Genomic DNA, 20,599 nt, shown 5'->3' with positions numbered 1-20,599 from the left:
ACTTAATCACCTGCAGACTGAACGTGTAGGCAAATGTAGCAAACTTTGTGAAAGTCCTATGCTGTGTAAAATCAAGGGTTAGATCTCTTAACCAAATTTTATTTCAAGTTCTCCAGCATTACATTAGTGTTCTGTTACATCTAAAGTATTATGTTATCTCTGTAGTAAGTTCCAACTCCATCCAAGGTGTCAATAAAAACAACTTAGAAACAGGTTATTTTTATATTCTTTATTCCACCAAAACTGCATTGCAGTCTTCCAGTCTTTTATAGTATTTACATTATTTGCAACTCTTTCCATAAGTGCCAGTACAAATGTAACTGATGATCATCCAGAATAGCTGTACAAATGTTCCTGAAAGCAAGGTGCATTTCTGGGAATTATTTTCTTATGCGCAATAATATATAAAGTATATATTTAACAAAGCTTCATAATATACAATATCTTCCATTGAAAGTAGAACATCCCACTTACAGCTTATTCAGATTTCAGTTACATAGACTTTTGCATTTCAAGTTAGTGCAAATAATGAAAGTAGGAGCCTGAGCAAAATGGTGTAAATACAATGGAACAAGAAAATCAACAGCAAAAACTAACCAACTCACTGCATATGATAACATTTAATTAGTATATTATTATTCTTTATATACAATATATTTAAATAATTGGCTTATTTGAGCTATAGGAAACAAATTTACAAATTAAAATAAAATAATGTTTCCTTCACACAAATATGGAATGTCCAACATATGAAAATAAAATGCATCTAGTAACAAAACAATGCTGTAAATCAAAAAGATACAAGATGACTTTTCTATTATCTTGGGGAAGATTTCAAGGCACTTTCTCGGCAAATCAGAGTTCTCTTGTAATAGAGAGGACTGCAAGAAGAACAAACATATCTGGTTTCAGAGCTGTGCAACACTGATGTGGTCTGCTTAATCCAAATCTGTTTACAAATTACAGTTTTGTATGAACTAAAGAAACCTCTAGATTTGAAGAAACCTTTAGATTAACTCTGTAGTGCAGGTGGATCTTGCCCCCCCTTCTGTGAGCACTAATGAGTTTTGCATCTGCAAATCCTAACTAATGGTGGTAAAAGGCTTAAAAGTTAGTGGTGCATGCTGAAAGTTTCCCATGCATACTGTACAAATGCATTGGCTGCCATTTAAATCTTTATTATCGCCACTCCCAAGTACCATTGTGTACTACCTGTTCTGCAACAAACCACAGTAACTTTAATGAGACAAAACTATAAAGATTGTAATTGCAACCACGTAATCATTCTTCATATAAACTATGTTCCTAAATGCCTTATAGCGTTGTCATTTTTGTAACCAAGCTAACAGGTCACCTAGGCAATCTACACATATTGTATCACATCAGTAGACTTCTCCGTGGTCCTGAAATGGAAACAGAGGAAACCTTTGTACATCCCTTCCTGGAAAGGTTGGTGTAATACACTTTTGGAAAGAGAGCTTGGGATTTCCAAAGGAAAACCTGAGCCATAATGTACAAATACCACTCCATCCTTTTCTCCCAGGGCATGGAAAGCAGGGGGAAGAACAAGCTTGTGCTCCCCTCTATCGCAGTTGCTGTTTTGGTTAAACAAAATTATCAAGGTCACTTACATCCTAAAATGGGCCTATTTTTTATGTTGTGGGGGGGAGAAGGTACTTAAATATCTGCGGTGAGGTTAGTCCTGCTGTTGGTGCCATGAAGGAACCCAAAAGGGCTCTCTCAGATGTAACACAAGGAGCAGGTCCTACATGGGAGACAGGAACAACAATAATTTTGGTTCTCTGTCAGCTGCTGCAGGGAGCACTACCTTTGACCTTATTGAGCCAGCAGGAGGAGAAGAATCAATCACACCAATTAAATCCTCACTAATGGGGTAAGGAGAAGCACCAGTCCTGCCCACTGCTGCCAAGACAAATGGCAAGGGAGCAAGCAAAGACACCCCCATTGCATGATGGGTAGCAGGTAGGGTAGAGGAAGGTGGGTCAAACATACCCCTTGCCCTTCACCCCCCCCCCCAAAAAAGAGAAAAGCCTCAGTTGCTGTAAGGTACTAGGGTTGGAAAGGGGGGCACAAAGAGCAGGCTCTGATCTCCCCTGCAGGAGGATAGAACATGGGAGAGGAGAGGGAGGCAAGGAAGACTTGGGACATGTTTCTACTGTCTGACTGTATTACTTTTTTCCTCTAACCTTTACTTTGTTTTTTTTTTTAAAGAAAGCCCAAATGCATGTTAAAGAGAACATGGTGAGTGGGAAGCTGCTCACATTGCCTGCCCTTCTAACCTCCAAATCAGCTCTTCATTTTCTATCCATTTGGCAAGTGAATTAGGACAGCTGGGTCCATAAATCAGGGGCCACTTCTGATCTCCTTACCCTGATTTTTAGGATAAAGCAGAAGGCAGTAAACTTTCTGGGGAATAGGCCTGCACTGAGGCTACAGCAAATATCTTTAGCTCTATCAGTTGGAAGACCATGTGAAGAGAAGAATGGGAACATAGAACTGTCTGTGGGAATCCTGCAGAGCGAGCTGGAGGGGTAAAAAAAGACGTGGAGGAGGGAAGAAGAGGCAGAAGAGAGGCGGGGAAAGCAGACCAGTGAGACATAGTGTAAGAAGGAGACAAGGAGCAGGAAAAAAAATAGAATTGAGTAGGGGGGGAAGATAAATATTGTAGAAACACACAGGAAGAAAATAAAAAACAGAGATAAACAGAAGAGCGATGTTAGGAAAGACACCTGCTTCTAGTCAGTGAGGAGACAATGGGCTAGAATCAGTGGTGTGCTGTGGCAGTGGCACAAAGCACGTTGAGATAGTGATGACTCCGGTTTAAATAAGGAAAATAAAAAATACCGGGATAAAAGAAAGAGTTGTCTCATTTCTTCTGGCACTAGAATATTGATATATTTTTCTAAGCTTTCCCCCCCAACCAACCCCCCGCCCCTCGGATCTTCCCATTTTCACTTGGGAATCAAATCAGCAAAGGCAGCTGCTTTTTATCCTGCTCTTCTTTCCTTGTTCCCTTTCAATTTGAACTGAGGTCTTGATACCGAAAAAAAGACACGGCTTCTTAAATCTTACGGCTATCACTATATTTTAAAAGGAAAATGTTTTTGAAATCATGCTACCTTGTGGTAACTTCTTTGCAAGCATTGTTTGGGTGTAGTAAGAAGTGAACACCAGCAGAAGATATTTAAATAAACAAATATCCCAGCTTTTGATATTTATAAGCTATGATGACTCTAGAGTGCTTTTAACAATCAGCATGAAAAGTTTGAACATTCTAAACAGCCTTCTGAGAGTCTATGTGGTTGAGTGACGTTCTTTCAAAGATGAGCATTGTTTTCTTTCTATTTATGATACTGTGCCCCATAATTAACCACAGGCAATGGATTGGTATCCAGAAAGTGTGCTGCCCAAGAGTTAATAAAGCCTCAGGCTGTATTATGTTTTCTATGCTCCCCCAAAACCTCGACTTCCATGAATGCAAACCCTCCTTCATGCTTGTTCCCAGGGGCAGATTTTGGAGTTACAGATGCACCTGAATCCGGTGCAAAAGCACAGGACGTTTTGCACTGTGCCTTTAAGGGATTCTATCCCACCTGGGATCTTCACAGATATCAGGGGAATTGTGGGTTGGGAACCAGACTTCCTGTTTTTTTCCATGGAGGAGCAAACACAGCCACATGGAAGAAAGAATCTGGAGGAAATACTGTGAGGGAGCTTCACAGATTCCCTGCCCTCCCACACCTTTCCAGGTTCCTTCTCAGATATTTCCATGGAAGTGGGTCATCTCATCCATAATTATTTAGTGCCAGAAACATCACATGGAACCATGAGCTAATATAAGAATACTACATTGGAGCATGCATAACAGATGCAGGACAGGTCTGTACAATAATGTGCTATCTCCATGATACACCAGTAGGTGCAAAATTCAAACTGTGGCACAATAGAGCACATTAATACCAAAGCAGCAGGTTAGAAACACTAGCATATTTCTGTTTGTTTTCTAGATAACAGGTGAAAGGTATCAAGCAAATCATTAGGCCATAAAGTAAACAAGGATCAGATAAAGAAAAAGGATACTTACACAGCAAACTTTCTAAGGTTGTGTACACAAAGGACTCATTGCCAACCTTGTTAATAATCTTGCACACCTTTTGTAATCTATAAAATAAAATAATTCACAACAACAATAAATAATTGGAATTGCCATGTATTCTGGGTGAACAACATTAATATTCAGAGTGGGAACCAGGTTTATGTGAACTGCACAATAAAAACATTTCTGTTTGAAATACATGAAATAATTTGTGCTGGTTGCAAAATGATACCAGTAGCTTATTACAATTTTGCTGTTCATCACACACCTATGGTACACCATTGTATTAAAAGAAGGTAGATTTTGTCTTTTGCTCCTTACAAAATCTATATAATATGAAAGAATCACATGGCTCTGTGAATTTAATAAATATACATAACGTGCCAGGCCATATATACAATCCTGTTCTGGCAGGGTTTTGGTGTCTTATGAGACAGAAGATAGTGAGGTCACAAACCAATTAAAGGGATATTATTCAATCCCTATACACTACAGGAAAGAGGAAGTAATTTTACTACAATGAACAAACTTATTATTTATTCTTTACAGGATCAGGCCCTGATTTCTATATTCCCAATTCTACACAGCATAGGGATTGGAGAACTAGGGCCTAGTATTATTCAGTCAAGTTGGGACTTGGCTGTTCTGGGTTGTATGAAGGCCAGATTCTGTGAGGTGCTAATGTTCGATGGGACTTGCGCTCTCAACACCTCACAAGAACTGTTCTCGACTTTTCAGAATGATGACATATGTCTGGAAGTGTGAGGTTTTGCATGACTAATAGATTTAAATGTTGTAGACAAACAGTGCTGTTGATTGCCAGTCAGTTTCTCTTTTCCTTTCAGTTTCACTAGAACAATTTCTTTGTTAAGAGTTCCATTTTCCCCCCTTTTAATACATTATTTAGAAAAAAAAATTCTTAAACAAAGCTCTTGGATAGATTTAGCACCTGGCCTTGAAGTCCTTATTCAGGTAAACCTCCCATTGAGTTGAAATGGGAATTTTAGCTCAGTAAGGATTGTAGGACTGGGCCTGTAATCTGTCAATAGTAAAAGCAATGATTCTCTTCTTGCTGGCATTATTTTTATTTGCAAAAACCAATTGAAAATTGGGAGTTCATTGGTTTTCATTCTTTAAGGTGTGTATGTAATTACAGAAAATTCTTCTAAAAATTGGCATTTTATTGCTACAATGTATCCATTTTCCAGAGGCCTGGTTCTCTTCTCACTTACATTAGTCTTATTTAGGAGCATCTCCATTGAAGTTAATGGAATTACGCTAGTGTAAAACCAATGAAAGTGAGAGACAAATCAGACCCAGTGTATTTTCCATGGTATGGCACTGGAGTGAGGACCGCTATAAGCAAAGGTTATGATCAGGCCTAGCATGGCACACATTTAGGCCTGGTTATATCAGCATAGCTACATTGGTCAAAAAAACACATCCCAACTAATGTAGCTATGCCAACATAGCCCCCAGTGTAGACACCACTATGTTAACAGAAGAGGCCTTCCATCCATTCAGCTAACATCATTTGAGGAGGTGGTATTCCTGCACCAACAGAACACATGTTTTTGTTGGTGTCAGCTGCATCTACACTACAGAGGTATGCTGGCATAGTCTACATAGTAAAGACATACCCTTGGGAGGCAAAACAAGCATGTTTATAGACGGAAAAACACTGCTGTTAGAGCTAAAAATCATTTCATCTGTTACTTACATGCTGGTGTTGAACAGTCCCTTGTGTTGTGATAGAGCCGATGGAAATGCTTACTGCACTCAGCTGAGAATGAGACTGGCCCTGTTGGATCGCAAATAGCAGTTAGCGACAAAAGGAAATGTTTGAGTATTTCAAAGCCTGTTTGATAGCTGGTACACGTGTATATAAATCCCCCTGCTCCAACATTCTTCTGGATGAAACACAATCTTCAGAAACAGATCTGTGTTTGCCTAAGACATCACAGGTTGAAAAAAGCAAGTCTGAGCCATCTCACAACTGCTAACGTTTTACAGCCTTAATACAATTATGCTTAATCTGTTAATACAATTTAAACAATTACATTGTAATCTGATTATGATGCCACAAGATAACAGAAAGGTGTTATGTAAATTGGTGTGGAGGTAGTGAGAAATTTTAAATTCCAAAGTCAAAATATTTTTATCATTAAATTTTCCCTTATTTCCTTTTTTTCTATTTAACACATTATCTCACCGTAATGAGGTCCTATCATACATTCTTTCACTGATATGATCATGGTCTATGTGTCAGGAATACAGTCCTTTGAAAGTGAAACAGCTCTTTGTCTTGAAGTCCCAGAAATAAGTCCAAAGCCAGGAGTAAATTTTCCAATAAAGTAAAAAATAAAATTGTGTAGCTACCACAGTGCCCACTTAGCTCAATATACAGTAGTCTAACGCGGAAGGAATAAATATGATGTAGTTCATTGTTTGGCTGCTATAATTTTTATCTCTAAAGAAGCAGCATTTTAAACAAAGTTCCCAAGTCCAGCAAAGCTAAAGTAATTAGACTACAACTTCAGTTTGCTTTAGATGCTGCATGGAGACTTTTTGATTCTATGTAAGGATTTGTTTTATTAAACTGTTTTAATAAGATAGCAACTTGCAGGATTGGCCCCATAGTGCCTCTTGCAAAGTATTATGCATCCTCAACCACTCACTGTGTTTCAGAGTTAGGCTCAAAGGAAAGTAACTGGTTTGCCTCTGCTATTTTGGATCCATAACATCTTCCTAGCTGTGCTTCCTAGTCTGGGCATACGGTCAGTGTCTTCTGTTTGCATGGCACAAATATGCTGAAACTGAGGAGGACTTCAGAACTTGGCTCAAGAGTTAAAGAAAGTGAAACAAAATAGCCCAAAAGTAGCTAATAAGCCAGGAAGTCAGATGAAGGTGGTAGGAATACCTGGAAAAATAGTTATTTTCCCCCCACACATGTGAGATGAAACAGAAGTAAAATCTTTAAAATTGATTGTTATATTAGGGAACATCTGGGGTTTTAAATTAAACCCTTATTTTGTTTAATGTGTTTATTGTCCAAGAATCTTACATACAGTACTTATTCAACATTTAAATTGATCATAATCTCTTGGCATATTTGATGTGTAGAATATTTTTTCTTAATTTGGAAGCATATGGACTATGGAAAAATGTTGATTATTTTTCCGCATCCCGACCCCTTCATAAATTTAGGATGCCCTAAAACTAACAATGAATGTCTGTAAAATGGCTTCTGTTGTTTACAGTGATGCAAACAGGATTATAATTTGGAATAATAGGATGAAATTAAGACATTGAAAATGTAGACTAAATTTCAAGAAAAATGTACTGATGGTGAGATCTACTAAAGTTATGGAATAGTCTTTCAAGGGAAGTGGCCCCATTACTTGAGACCTTTAAAATGTATATTGGGAACATTACAAAATATACCATAGGGAATAATCCTGGGCTACGTGAATAGACTACGTGATCTACGGGCTAATCCAGCTTTCCCTATTCATGCAAGGAATTCTTACTGAGGTAAACAGTCTGACTAATTTCATTGGGATTACTCATATAGAAATGGACTTATATGATTAAGGGCTTCAGGATCAGGCCTTATTTAGGTCTTTATTCATCGCTAACTTCTGTATTCTGGTCATATGTTCTATAGTATTCATGGATATTTTTCACTATCATTTTTGACTAATGTACTCTGTTTTAGGTATGATTTCTATTCCATCTAAGTTCTTATACTGTACCCACTTCAGTATTTGAGCAGTTAATGTTAAACAATATGACTAATATCAGTCTAGTGACATTTTCTTTTCTCACTCCCCAAAAGAGAACTCTTATGAGTGTTTTTAGTTGTTGTTTTTAAAATAAATAAAACGGGTGTATTACGCACTGCTACACAGGAAAGCAAAGTCGAAGACTTTTGCTGGTGGTGGTTTTATGTGTGTTTGTTTTTGTTTTTTTAATGTGTACTGGCCAGGGGTCAAGTTTGCAGTCACTCTTAGTTCCTTCAACAGTGAATTCTAAAACTGGGGATCAGGCACTAGAAAACCCTTCTCTCCTCTCACACATGCTTTACTCAAAGTAGACAATTCTACCATTCCTGAGAAGAGTCAAAAGTGAAGGAGCTTCCACAGGGTGAGACAATACTTTATGTAACCTGAGCCCCATCATTTAGAGCCTTAAAAATATGGACCAAGACCTTCTATTTGACCCATTGTTCTATAGGAAACTAGTAAAGTACAGGATGATGTGCTGGTTCCATTCTGTATTTCTGAGATGTGCTACTACGTTCCACACCATTTGTAATTTTATCAGGACTCATGTTTTCAAGCCCAGGTACACTGTCTTGCAATAAACCAGTTAGGAAGTAACAATGGCGTATATGATCAAGGCCATGTCTTTATTGGTTTCTAAAGCCTCAGGTGATAGAGTAGATTCTGTGCAGATGCAACTGTGCAAAAATCCACAGTCATCAAGAACTCTAGAATGAACCTTAAACTGTGCTTAGCTTGAAGATTTGTGGACATTTGACCCTGAGTGAAGGAGACAGCACTGAGGTAGCAAGCTCTGTGAAGCATTGCCTTTTGCCTCTAAATATCGCTTTGAAATATCCAGGAAAACTATGTTCAAAACCAATTTTTATTTTTAAAGAAATTTCTCAGTGATGTAGGAAAAAGTCAGAGGTGAATTTACAGAGGCATATGAAAGAGTTAGAAGGAGAGGCTGAATGGTTAGGGAAGATTCTGCTGAATTTTGCCTTTAGTCCATTGGTAGAAGAACTTCAGAATCTGAAGACATTTTAGCAGATGGAAATGGATTTCCACTGAAAAAGGGAGGACTTTGGCATAGAGGAACAGGATAAGATAAAAAAAATCATGTTATTAAACCAACTCTGAAGGTGATTAAGGAGGCTTGAAATGACTGAAAGCTTAGAGGGGTTAAAGAGAAGGGAAAGAGGGGGAGAGAACGAGAAGGAGCTTTCTGCTTTTCAGTGTTATTGTTTTATTTAGAAATAAAAAATCACTTGATTTGTGTTTTGAGTATATGCATTTTAAGTAATTCAGGCCACCCTTCCTTTTTTTTAATTTTCTCCTATCTTGGAAAACAGTACCCACGATACACCAAGGCAACTCACTTCTCAACATCAGTAGTATCCAGAACACTTGAACAATCCAAGAGACATTGAAAGTTAAAGCTGCTGGACGCAGGCCCTGTCCAGGAGGAGTAAAATTGTAATCTCACTCCACTAAATCTTTCAGCAAAGAGGTAGATACGGGTTCTTAGTTTAAGAACAACTAAGGAAGAATTAGTAAAAGGAAATTTGGTTATCAGTTGAATATACATTCTTCTATTCAGCCAAAAAAAGCTTAGAACAGCTGGATTCCTTTACACCACAATAGTGGCACTTGGGAACTACAGGACTTTTAATCTCATTATATTTCTCTTTGTCTCTTTCTCCTACTCTTCCCCCTCCTTCCTCCCATATTTTCAGTCCACCCTGCTGCCCCTCTATCTCCTTCGACCCTTGCAAAGAATCCTCTATATCACCTAGTTGAGTTACTTTCCACTTTGGCTGGAGCTACATCTCATCCCTCTGCTACCTGGGGTCATATCTCCTGCTCCTCCTTACCCTCCAGGACATCCTCATCTCCCTGTCTCCTCTCCAGTCTCCTCTTTGCCACTCTTCCCTGCCCTAAGCTGCATCTCGTTCTCCTCCCCACAGGCCTGGGGCTTCTCTCCAGCTTCCTTTTTCATTTGGTTGCTGCTATTTCCCCTCCAACCTCCTGTTCCTCTCTCCTGTTCCAGTTCTCTTGTTCCCAAGTCCTCTATGCCCCATAATATTCAGGAGCACTCTTCTACAGGTCTCTCACCATCACCACTCATCTGATATTCTCCTACCCCTTAATTCCTGAACATGGTGGGGGGGAGAGACTGGAGAGGAGTTTGGGAGGTTTTCAAGCTTTGAAATTGAAACCAGTGTTTGTTTTTTTAACCATTTTATACATATACATTTTAAACAATGAATGATTCTTATGATTTTTATTTGATTTAATCTTTTTCATTTCCTAAATGTCTACTTATTTTTGCTCTTTAAAATAAACTTTGATATTTACACATCAATCATGGTCCTGTGTGTGACTGAACATGATAAGAACAGAGAGAGAGGCACTTCACTTTTAGGCTGATGAGTGACAGAGAATTGCCTATAAATAAGCTTGGCAGAATCCTTTTTTTATTTTTATTTTTTATAATTTTGACAGAAAATATTGATGTTTATTTTTAAGCATTTTTTTAGATTTGGATTGATTTAAATGTTCAGTTACATAAAATTATGGGGTAGCCACAATTATTTAATGACAGTAGACACTGAAATTCAAAACGTTTAAGCTTTACAATCTGTTAAAACACAAATTGTCAACATCACATGTCAAAATGTACACACTTAAATCAACAAATTATACCTGCTTTTACTACTCATTTGCTAGTCCTTTTGTAATAAGCCTAACTCAGAAGTCTAAATCACTGCATTTTGATTCTAATAAGTTCTCAGGTAGCATTTTCCCTACTTTGCCTATTTGCAATTCAATTATCATCGGTGGAAATATTTTGTCATCAGTTTGTGTGTATCGTGACATTGATGTTTACTAACATTTAATCAATAAAAAATTAATCTTTCTGAGCCTACCTATAAATAATAAACATAGCCTAGAAACAGCCATAATACTAATGAAGTTGAAAATAAGAACAGTAAGATAGCTCTGACATAACTTTATGGTCAAGGACAGAATAGGGTAAAATTAGAGATGAACTCAAGGTGACTTTTCAAAAAATCATCAAGAGAAAGCAGATGTGATTTACATTCATGTATACCTCATTTTCCTCATATCAAATTGCAAATGGCTATCTGATATATATATATTTTGCAGTATATGGATATATTCAGTTCATCAATAGCACTGGCAAGCTGTTAATTTAAATCCAGTGAGATTATGGGGACTGAACTCCCTTAGTCTCTTTTGAAAATTCCAGCCTTAATTTAATTTCACAAATGTTAAATTCAGAACCAGACATTAAGAATGATATTAGCTATGTAACTAGTTTTTCATGTCTGGTTAGAATATAATCATGTACATGAATTAAACAAAGAGTTGTCCTTACCTGTAAAGTGTTTTATGAACTTGTCTTTTAAATTGGAATCTCTTGGAAATATTTCTGAAGAAAAAAAATTATACAGATGATACTTTTATTACAATAAGCTAAGAATAATGTGCACACAAATATGCTATACACGCACACAATAACCTCCCATATTGGTAAACATTCTCAGTTTCATAGATATGATATAGTTTATTAAATTAGCTTCAATATTTTTTCCATATAATTCATAGGTCAATCGATTAATGCCAGAAGGGACCATTACAATCTTCTAGTATGACCTCCTGCATCAAACAGGCCATAGAATTTTACCCAGTAATTCCTGTATTAATTAAATCCATATCTTTTAGTAGACCTAGACCATATTTTCTAGAAAGACCACAATCCGATGAAGTGAGCTGTAGCTCATGAAAGCTTATGCTCAGATAAATGTGTTAGTCTCTAAGGTGCCACAAGTACTCCTTTTCTTTTTGCGAATACAGATTAACACAGCTGCTACTCTGAAACCAATCTAAACACAGGAATGCTGTGCTAGACCGTAAGTACTCAGGTACCAGAGTGACTGGGGCCATATAAAAAACTAGATAGCCGAATACAGTATCTTGTTCTACAGATACCTAGAACTTCTGGCTTCGGAGGAAGGGGGAAACACTCAGTAATACACCTAAAACATGATTAAATTCCCATTAAAGTAAATGGAGCTTTTCCCCTGATGTCAGTAGGAGTTAGATCTTGCCCCTTCTCCAACATCTATTCCTTATAACTCTGCATCATTCAATTTACACTTTAAATATCATTGTATCAGACAGTAAATACTTGGATCATAAAATACATGCTAATAAGTAGACAAATTAGGAGTTAACATTATGGACTAAACACGTATAGGCACTATAAGCTGTTTCCTTCTTGTTTATATAGTGTTAAAGTCTCTGTATTCTTCTGCTGCTCTCTACCCAGTTCCCAGAGACAAACAATAGGAAATGGCTCTACCTGAATTTTTTTAATATTATCAGCAATGAATCCAGCTCTGGTCTGAATTAACTCCCATTCAAGTAAAGATAGAAAGCAAGTTCCCTTTCATAGATTGGAAGACAGCAGCAATCTGCCAAAATAAATTGTTAGTGACTCTGGGCAGGGATTTTGGTTTGGGGTTTCTTTTGGCTGGGGGAGGGGGCAGAGGTGGGGAGAGACTGTATTTTTTAGGTTGTAATTTTCAAAGGAATTTATGTCCCCTAATCCTACTGAATTTCGGTGAGACTTGGGCATCTAACTCCCATAGGCACCCTGGAAAATCCCAGCCTGATCTGACATGGATTTCATTCGGTGGCCAATTCATTTCTTCCCCAGCACACTGAAGTTATTTTCATGAAATTTCAGGGGATTTAAAATTACTCTCAGTGAAATGTGAAAAAGGCCTTTACTTTCATTTCACTAGAATATTCCCAGAAAGTGAACACACACACACACAAGCCATAAACACAGCTGAAATTAATTTGTATTAAAAATGTGAATGGTCACAGATTTTTTTGGTAGCATTTTCCCAACTGCACCTGCTAACATGAGCAGCTCTACCTGAAACTAACTGGTAGCACTAGAGGAGCAACAGCAACTTGCACTCTGAAGCCGTTCTCAATTTAAAGGAAACATGACCAGACTATGAGGCTAACAATGAGAGCCAGCATGATGGTACTATTGTTAAGAGAGTTAATTCTCATCTTTTTAGTTGAGTCTTCTCAGTTTTAAAAGCAGGCATGTTTTCAAAATTACCGACACTAAAGATCAACAAATTCTACCAAGATTTAAAGGACTACCCAAAAAAAAAAAAAAAAAAAAAGCCATATTCCCAAAGGACTTTAAATTAAGAGAAACCAATGGCAGCCATTACTGGATAGACTGTATACGATGGACCCAACAACAGAAGCCAGAAGCAGAATCTTGACACAGAGTAAGCTTCCAAAAGTTGGTGTAAAATTCCCAAGATAAGAGCCCTGTGCTACTTTAGCCAGGCTTGCAACCAGCTCTTTTTAACAGTTTTAGTAACATTTCACATGGTACGCATCACCTATTAAAGGATGCTCACGTAGCAAGGTAAATTGCTTAGATGCATAATCATTTCATGAAGGGAAAACAGCATGAGTAGTAGAAATGAGCTATATTTGCAAAGTTTTGCTTAAATTATGCTTCCTATGGAGCTGCACTGGGCATAAATACAGCAGAATAGTATCTTATGTGTGGAAGATGCAAAGGAAATTTTTATATGGGTAAGCAGCATATATATTTTACTCTTTGAACATGAAGAGAATGTGGCATAGGGAGGTCAAATACAATCACAGTACTATTTAAACACCACAAATATATGGGCATAGGATACTAAGCCATGTATGTACTCATATAGAACATACATGATACAACATATTGTGCATAGATTTATAATCTTGCATGTCCCCTTTATATTGATAGGCAAAGTTACAAGTTAATTATAATGACATGTACTTGTATTATATAAGCAAGAGTTCCATCCCTAGTATAATCCCAATTAATAAGCATAAGAAATCTTCTTTACTCAGGGATTTCTTCCTTGGTTCCAGTGGGATCTCTCATCTTGGATGTCTAGTCTCCTTTGGATAATTAAGCACAACAGGGGCAAATCCTGCCCCTCCTTGCCCCCTCCACAGGTGGTGATAGTCATGAAAATTACTAAGGCTGGAATAGAGGTGCTAGAACTGTTCTACAATTGCTCTGATGCCTGGGGCAGGAATGATGGTTTTATGGTTAAAGTATCAGAGGGGGATTGAGAGCTAGGCTTTTCCTTGGCTCTAACCCACAGATTTTGTGCATGACTTTGCTTCTGTCTCCCTTCTCATTCTTTGTCTTGCCTAGATATACTGTGAGCTCATGAGGTCATGAACTGTTTTCTACTCCGTTTGAACTGTACTTAGCTTAATGGGGCCCTGGGCCTTGGCTGGGCCTCTCTGTGCTACTTTACTCCATTATTCTCTTCCTACAACAAAACAAGTGACTCCATGTTCACTTTCTGCATTCCAAGGTCCGGGTTATATGTAAGCAGGGGAATGGTCCTGCTATTGTGGGGAACTTTCCTGGCTTCTGCACTACCCCGGTGAAGTGGGCTAGAGAAAGGATCTGAGTCCTCGCTCCCACTTCCTTTACCCAGAGGCCTCCCTGCCCTTGAGGACTCCCCTTCCACAATCCTGTCTGGCACAGTCCTCGTAACCCCGACAAGGCTGGGTCCAGGCTTGCTGAGGGGCTCAACCCCCAACCCTGCTGTGGTCACCTAGGACAGGGGCTAGGGTGTCCCCACTCTGGGGTACTCTCTCTGCACTGGGCACCTCCCTGACCCACTGACCATTTCATACAATTTAAAGCAAACACAAGTTGTTTAATTAACAATTAATTTTAAAAAAGAACAAGGAAAAATGGGAAAGGTTAAAGGAAAACACATCACCCCACTCTGTGGCACGGAACATCACAAACAGTGTCTCTGGAATGTCAGGGCAGTTCACAGTCTGTTCCTTGTAGGTCCCAGGCCTTCTTCTCAGGCCCTGGCTGGGATGCTGTGGGTTGGACACTTGCTCTGGTGGTGGCCACACACCTCCGGGCTTTGGGTGGTGGGACCCTTCTTCCCAGCATCAGCCCCCCGTCGGGTTAAGATTGCCCTCCAAGTCGGGCCTGCAAGGACCCCTGGCTGGGGAGGGGGTCTTTCTGCGCTGGGCCCTTTGCCCAAGGTCTCCCCTTGGCTGTCCCCAGTTGCTCACCACACCTGGCTCTGTGGCTGCAGCTCTGCTCCCAGCACAGGATCTGCTCTCCCTGGGCTGCTTCTGTGACTCTGCTCCCAACTCTGACCTGCTTCCTGGGCTGCTTTTCTGGCCGCTCTGGATCTGGCACGGCTCTGCTCCCCAGCTCAGCTTGGGCCCCTGCTTTCTCCTTAGCTCGGCCCCACTCTGTCTGACTCAGGCAATTCCACCTGACACGGAGGATAGGACCCCTTTGGCCTCCTGACTCCCCAATTAGACTGCCTGCCCTGTCAATCAGGCTGATCTGGAGCATTGGCCTCTCCCCTTTTGGTACTGGGAGCTAGCCAACAAAAACACCCCACTGAATGTTAGTAAGAGGACAACCCCTTACATATAGAACATTACATTGTGCAAGCCTCTAGTGATCATTACTGTACAGCATTTACTTTTGCAAATATTGTGTAAGTGGTCTTAAATAAATTATTTTTCAAGCAGAAAGCAAGGGGTATTTCATTCTGGTTATATGACCAAACATTTTCGTGCAAAGCTGTTTTGTTTCATCCTATTTCTCAGGAGAAATGCCTGAAAAGGTGGGTTTTATTTTGTGGTTCTATTGGAGCCAAATTAATTCCATTGCTAAGGAACAGTTTGGAACAGATCCTGCACTATGTTTTAGTAGTATTTTTTCTATTAGTCTAGTTTAGAGGTACTTAGACTTTGTGTAACTGAGAGAGGCAATGACAACTTGTCAGGAGCCCAATGGATACACCTACCTTGCCTATAGGAACATACTTTTCATGGATTTTACACAAATTCCCAGAATCATCACTTCTATCTTTGAATCCCTCCATTGAAATATTTAGCATTATCTCTGCTTACTCCTCTGTGAATGGTAATCTTACAAAATATACATTTAAGAATATCTGCCTTAAAAAAGAACCAAATGTTTATAAGTCAGCTCTGGACTTATTTCCACAAATTTGGACTTCAAATTATTTTACAACTATGGTATTTTAAGCTCTACGTAAGCTCTTTTTTTGTGTATTTTCCTGGCACCAGTACTGCAGCTAGAGAATGAGAATCTGGCTCTTCCGCTATAAACCTTGATGCTCAGTCATCCCAAATCACATTTTGGCATGTATGCCATAAATCCAAGCAATATTTTCTCCAAAAAATTATTTCAATTCAAGATACTGTTTATTATGTTGTATTTGTTGTTGTTATTGTTTAACTAAAAAGGGGGAGGGGGTAAAAAAAAAGATTTTGCAAAGCTCTTTTCCTTAGTGTGGACTGGGCTTGTTTGTTGGTTTAGGAATAAAACTTTAAAATGGCCAAGAAGATATTCTGATTTGAAACATACTGGAACACGCTCAATAGGAAAATTCAGTAGCATTCTTTGTCACAACAGAAATTCCCCATTCATTTCTATGGGGCTTTTCTTCAGCAAAACCATCCCATAATGTCTAAGGAGCCCATAGGTAGCCGATTAAGACAATATTACAATGCCAAGATGAAACAAAGTTATTGTGAGATTGTCTAGATCTTGCTACACCCAGTTTAAACAAATTTATATAAATAGAAAGTGTTACAATGCTAAAAGCAAAAACAAAATATTGCCAATGCAAGTTAATTAGTCAAATCATTCACTGTGACAATTTAGAGGAATATTTTCTCACCCATTATTTTGGAAATCCTGCAGACTGGTGGTGACCAAAGGGAAATGCATAGTCCAGTACTTGCTGGACTCTATTCAGCCCTATGTGCCAAAACCCAGTTTCGACATCATATTTGGCCTGGAAAGTTCTGGCAGAATATCATACACTGTGGGAACTGTCACCTTTTCAGTTCCTGACACAATGGCTATGGAGGTATGGAGCACCTCAGTTTGCCTCACAAATTAATGCACAGCTTATTCGGGCAGTATTGCAACTCTAAGATACACCTCTTCGCACATTCTTGCATTCCTTGCAGACTGTTGCTAGGATTGTATTTTGAGTTTGTTACTGAGAAATTATATTTACATACTAGGTGCATTGTGCTTTCATTGTACAATATCACAGTGTTCACTTTCCTTAATGATAGCTTCTGGGTCTAGTTCACTCTGGGGAATCATGTTGCCCAGTGTCCCACTTTGCAAATGGGCTGAAATCATCTTCCTGGAGCAAGTGTACATGAAGGTATAGAGCTCCCTGAAATATGATGGCTGCTAAATGAGAAAATATTCATCTCAACTGTCTAGTTCAATACTTGTAAATCAATCCATCCATGTTGGCTCCCAGATCTATTTCAGTCTTTGTTCTATTTTTGAGCTTCTCTCTTTCTTTTTCCAGATACAATCTAATTGGTGCAACTAATAAATGCATAGTTAACTGGGTAGATTTCCTGCCCTCCCCCCCGCCCCCAATAAAAAAAAACACCTCGTATATATATGGTGTGTATACCATATACACACCATATATATCATTATATCAATATATATCATTAATTCCATCAGCCTAAGTGAAATATCTATTTTTGTTTAAGAGGAGGCACTGTATATATCTTGTGTTAAGAAACATGCACAACTCTCATTGACTGAAGGGTTATTTTGAGGATTTAGTATGTGTATTATGTTTCATGGGGGATTAGTGGAAAATGATTTGACACTCAGTAGGGATGTTACACCCAGAGAAGATCTCCCTCCCATGAGTAGTACAAATCTGTTTGAAATTCAAAACTGACAATGCACTGCATTGTAGTGTAATGAAGATTTAAGGACGTTAACTAATGTTTTATCACTTTCGAAGGGTGGTCTATTACCGGTGACACCACAAGTGAAAATGGATTGGATGGTTTCATCTTAGTACAGGACTCAAAATAAATCAATAATAAAACAAGCCAAAAAACACTGTCTGCTCAATAGAATATCATGAACTTATATACCACTGCCCTCTACTGAATGGAATATGCCAGACATGCTCAGGCATATCATTCCTCTCTGCTATTTGAGCTAACTGAGCTGTTAATTTAATTCACCATGTAAAGGCCACTCCTACAGCTCTCCAAATAAAAGTCTGTTTTGGGGAATGAAAGCTGTGAGTCAAGTGTAGTGACTAATTCACAATGAAGCATTTGACTAATTTATTTTCCTTTTCTACTTACGCAATATCTTTGAACACAGCACCAGCCTAGTGGTTTTATTTGCTGTACAACAAATCTGTATTCAGTATTTTTACTCTATTTGTAGAGAATATTCAAAATGTAAACTGTGATAGTTGGTTGCGATTTGTCAGCCAAGCCACATGGCACTGTTGTTGTTCCCTTATTAGATGAGTGCATTTATGATCTGCCTATTCATTTGTCCAAATTTTAAATTTTGCTTCTGTATATACTCAAGCTAGTGAATTTGCAATTCACTTTTTGTGATTTTTCTTCTGAGTAAAATTTTCTGATGTTCACAGAAAGTGAGCCTCAAAGGGGGTATGAACATGGCCAAGAAAACGCTATTAAATGTTGAAGGTAGAACATTTTATACACTATTCTCCCAGCTTTAGTTAGGAGCACTATTGTGGTATTACATGAACACATACACACGCACATACAAACGCCAATAGATAGTCCCAGAATGTCTTTATTCAGTAACAAGTTATTAAAAAGCCAAAGACTAGAAGAGTAGGGGCATGATGTGAGTCAGGATTGGAGTGTAACAGTGTCTGCAATTTAGCCTGACAATGCTTTCCTGCACTATGGCTGATTCATGCTAGTATATCAGTCACTTGCTGACATGAGCTCTACATTTATATATAAATACCATCCTGGTATATTTTTAGAGGCAGTGCAAGAGGGCACAAAGGGAGCACCAGTTTCTTCAATCTTCATCCTTCACCTCCATCACACACACCCCTGCAGCACAGGGTTCCAGCCATTTGCACCAATGCCAGGTTCTGCAAAGGCCCCAAAAATAGCGGAGGGAAGAAGTGGAGGTATTGTCACTGTTTCTCCTTTTTTCTCCTTTCCATCTGAATACTAGGTGGTAAAATGAGGGTTCTGCAAGGTTCTGGATGTGGAGGGAAGGAGAGGATAGTTCAGATGAGGCATTGTCTGATCTGCTGAGAACTTTGCTCTACTGCCTGAAAATTTCCCACTGAATGTTATTGCTATTCAGAGCAGCATTCACTCTTAATTAGCAAGAGCCCCACAAGGAGCAAAGCCACTTGTGGACAAGTAATGCTGTCTAGAGAGGATCAAGATGGGGTAAAGCACAGAGGGCCTGTCTCTCTGCAGGGATATCTCCAGTTTCCTCTTGGACATGAGAACATATCCTGGTTCCCACTGTACAGCCCCGAATTCTTCCCCTACAGGGTTTGATGCCTTAGAATCTTCACACAGGAAGCCATTTCTGAGTTTATGGAATGAATTTCCTCCTCCCACGATCTTCATGCAGAAGGGGACACTATAGGCATTATTCTTAAAAGAGTTACTTGCTTTGTTTATCCTTTTTTTCAGTCACCTAACTATGGATAGTTTCTGAATTAAACACTGTTATTTGTTGCTAATGTGCAATAAAAAAATAGTTGACTAGAGCTGCACAAGAATCACATGAGATTAAACTTGAAATGCCCAAATAACAACACTTTCTCCCAATGTACCATAGCCCATGTTTGTTTCATAAATAGCACCCTGCTAAATCATCTGTCTTTTATGATGTCCTTTGTGGATATGTTTTACAACTCTAAATGACTGATAGTTATTAACATACCAGCCATTGGCTCCAGGCACATAGAATTCTTCCCTCTCTAACGTTAAATAAGTCTGTTGAAGAAGACGCTCTTCAGTCTCCCACAAGAGGAGAGAAGCACAAGTGCTGCTTTTACAGGATGTATATGCAACCATTTGCGTGAGAAATTACACTTACCATGGTGCCCCATATTCTACTGTGACAGTTGTTCCTGCATAGCAGAGTTCCAAGTCCTAGAGTTTTGATTTGTGGAGTTTCCTTTTTGTTCTTCTGTTGGAGGGGTGTGTGGGAAAGTTGGGTTTCCCCTCCTGTCCAAGAGGCAGGGACTTCAGTCCCTTTAACTTGCTTCCTTTAGGCGGCCCCTTAACACTGCACTGCTATTCTCAAATCAGTTCCTTTTAAGAGCATACTTAAGGTCTGCTGCCTACCAATGCTCTCCCTATTTCTGTGCCTTCCCAAGCCCAGATTTCCGATGTTTGGCTCCCCTCTCTCATGCAAGCAGGGGACACACAAAGTCTGTTGACATTTGCAGAGAAATTAGTCCCGCAACAGTGGCTTTCACAGTCAGGAAAACTAGAAGAGAACAGACAAGGAAAATGCAAACTGACTTTACCTGCATTTCTCTTTTCCATTTTCTATTATTGCTACCTGTGTGGATATATAACCCAGCTTTCTGACTTGGTGTCCATGCAGCAAAGTTGTAATCCTGTCTCTGTGACATTATAACAGCTAGTGCTGTCCAAATTTCAGCACGTATAACTTCACTGAGGAATCAGCGAACAAAAATAACATAGGATGTTTGTATGATAAACTTTTCTTTAAACAAAAATGTTATTGGTTATTAGC

At 38.9% G+C, this 20,599-nt stretch overlaps 1 protein-coding gene across 2 annotated transcripts in view; it reads right to left on the bottom strand.

The window, feature by feature from the left end:
• Positions 1–267: 267 nt before the first annotated feature.
• Positions 268–20,599, bottom strand: part of ALKAL1 (ALK and LTK ligand 1) — a 49,379-nt gene continuing 29,047 nt past the window's right edge. For both annotated transcript variants that reach the window (XM_074943097.1, XM_074943096.1), the window contains 4 exons: positions 11,288–11,341; positions 5,838–5,918; positions 4,106–4,182; positions 268–881 (listed from right to left, as the gene is read on the bottom strand). In XM_074943097.1, coding sequence (XP_074799198.1) covers positions 4,118–4,182; positions 5,838–5,918; positions 11,288–11,341 — 200 coding nt within the window. In that variant the 3' untranslated portion in view covers positions 268–881; positions 4,106–4,117. The remainder of the gene's footprint in view (positions 882–4,105; positions 4,183–5,837; positions 5,919–11,287; positions 11,342–20,599) is intronic.

The sequence above is a fragment of the Natator depressus genome, chromosome 2 (genome assembly GCF_965152275.1).
Source record: "Natator depressus isolate rNatDep1 chromosome 2, rNatDep2.hap1, whole genome shotgun sequence".
Classification (NCBI taxonomy): domain Eukaryota; kingdom Metazoa; phylum Chordata; order Testudines; family Cheloniidae; genus Natator; species Natator depressus.
This window is presented reverse-complemented; position numbering and strand designations above follow the sequence as displayed.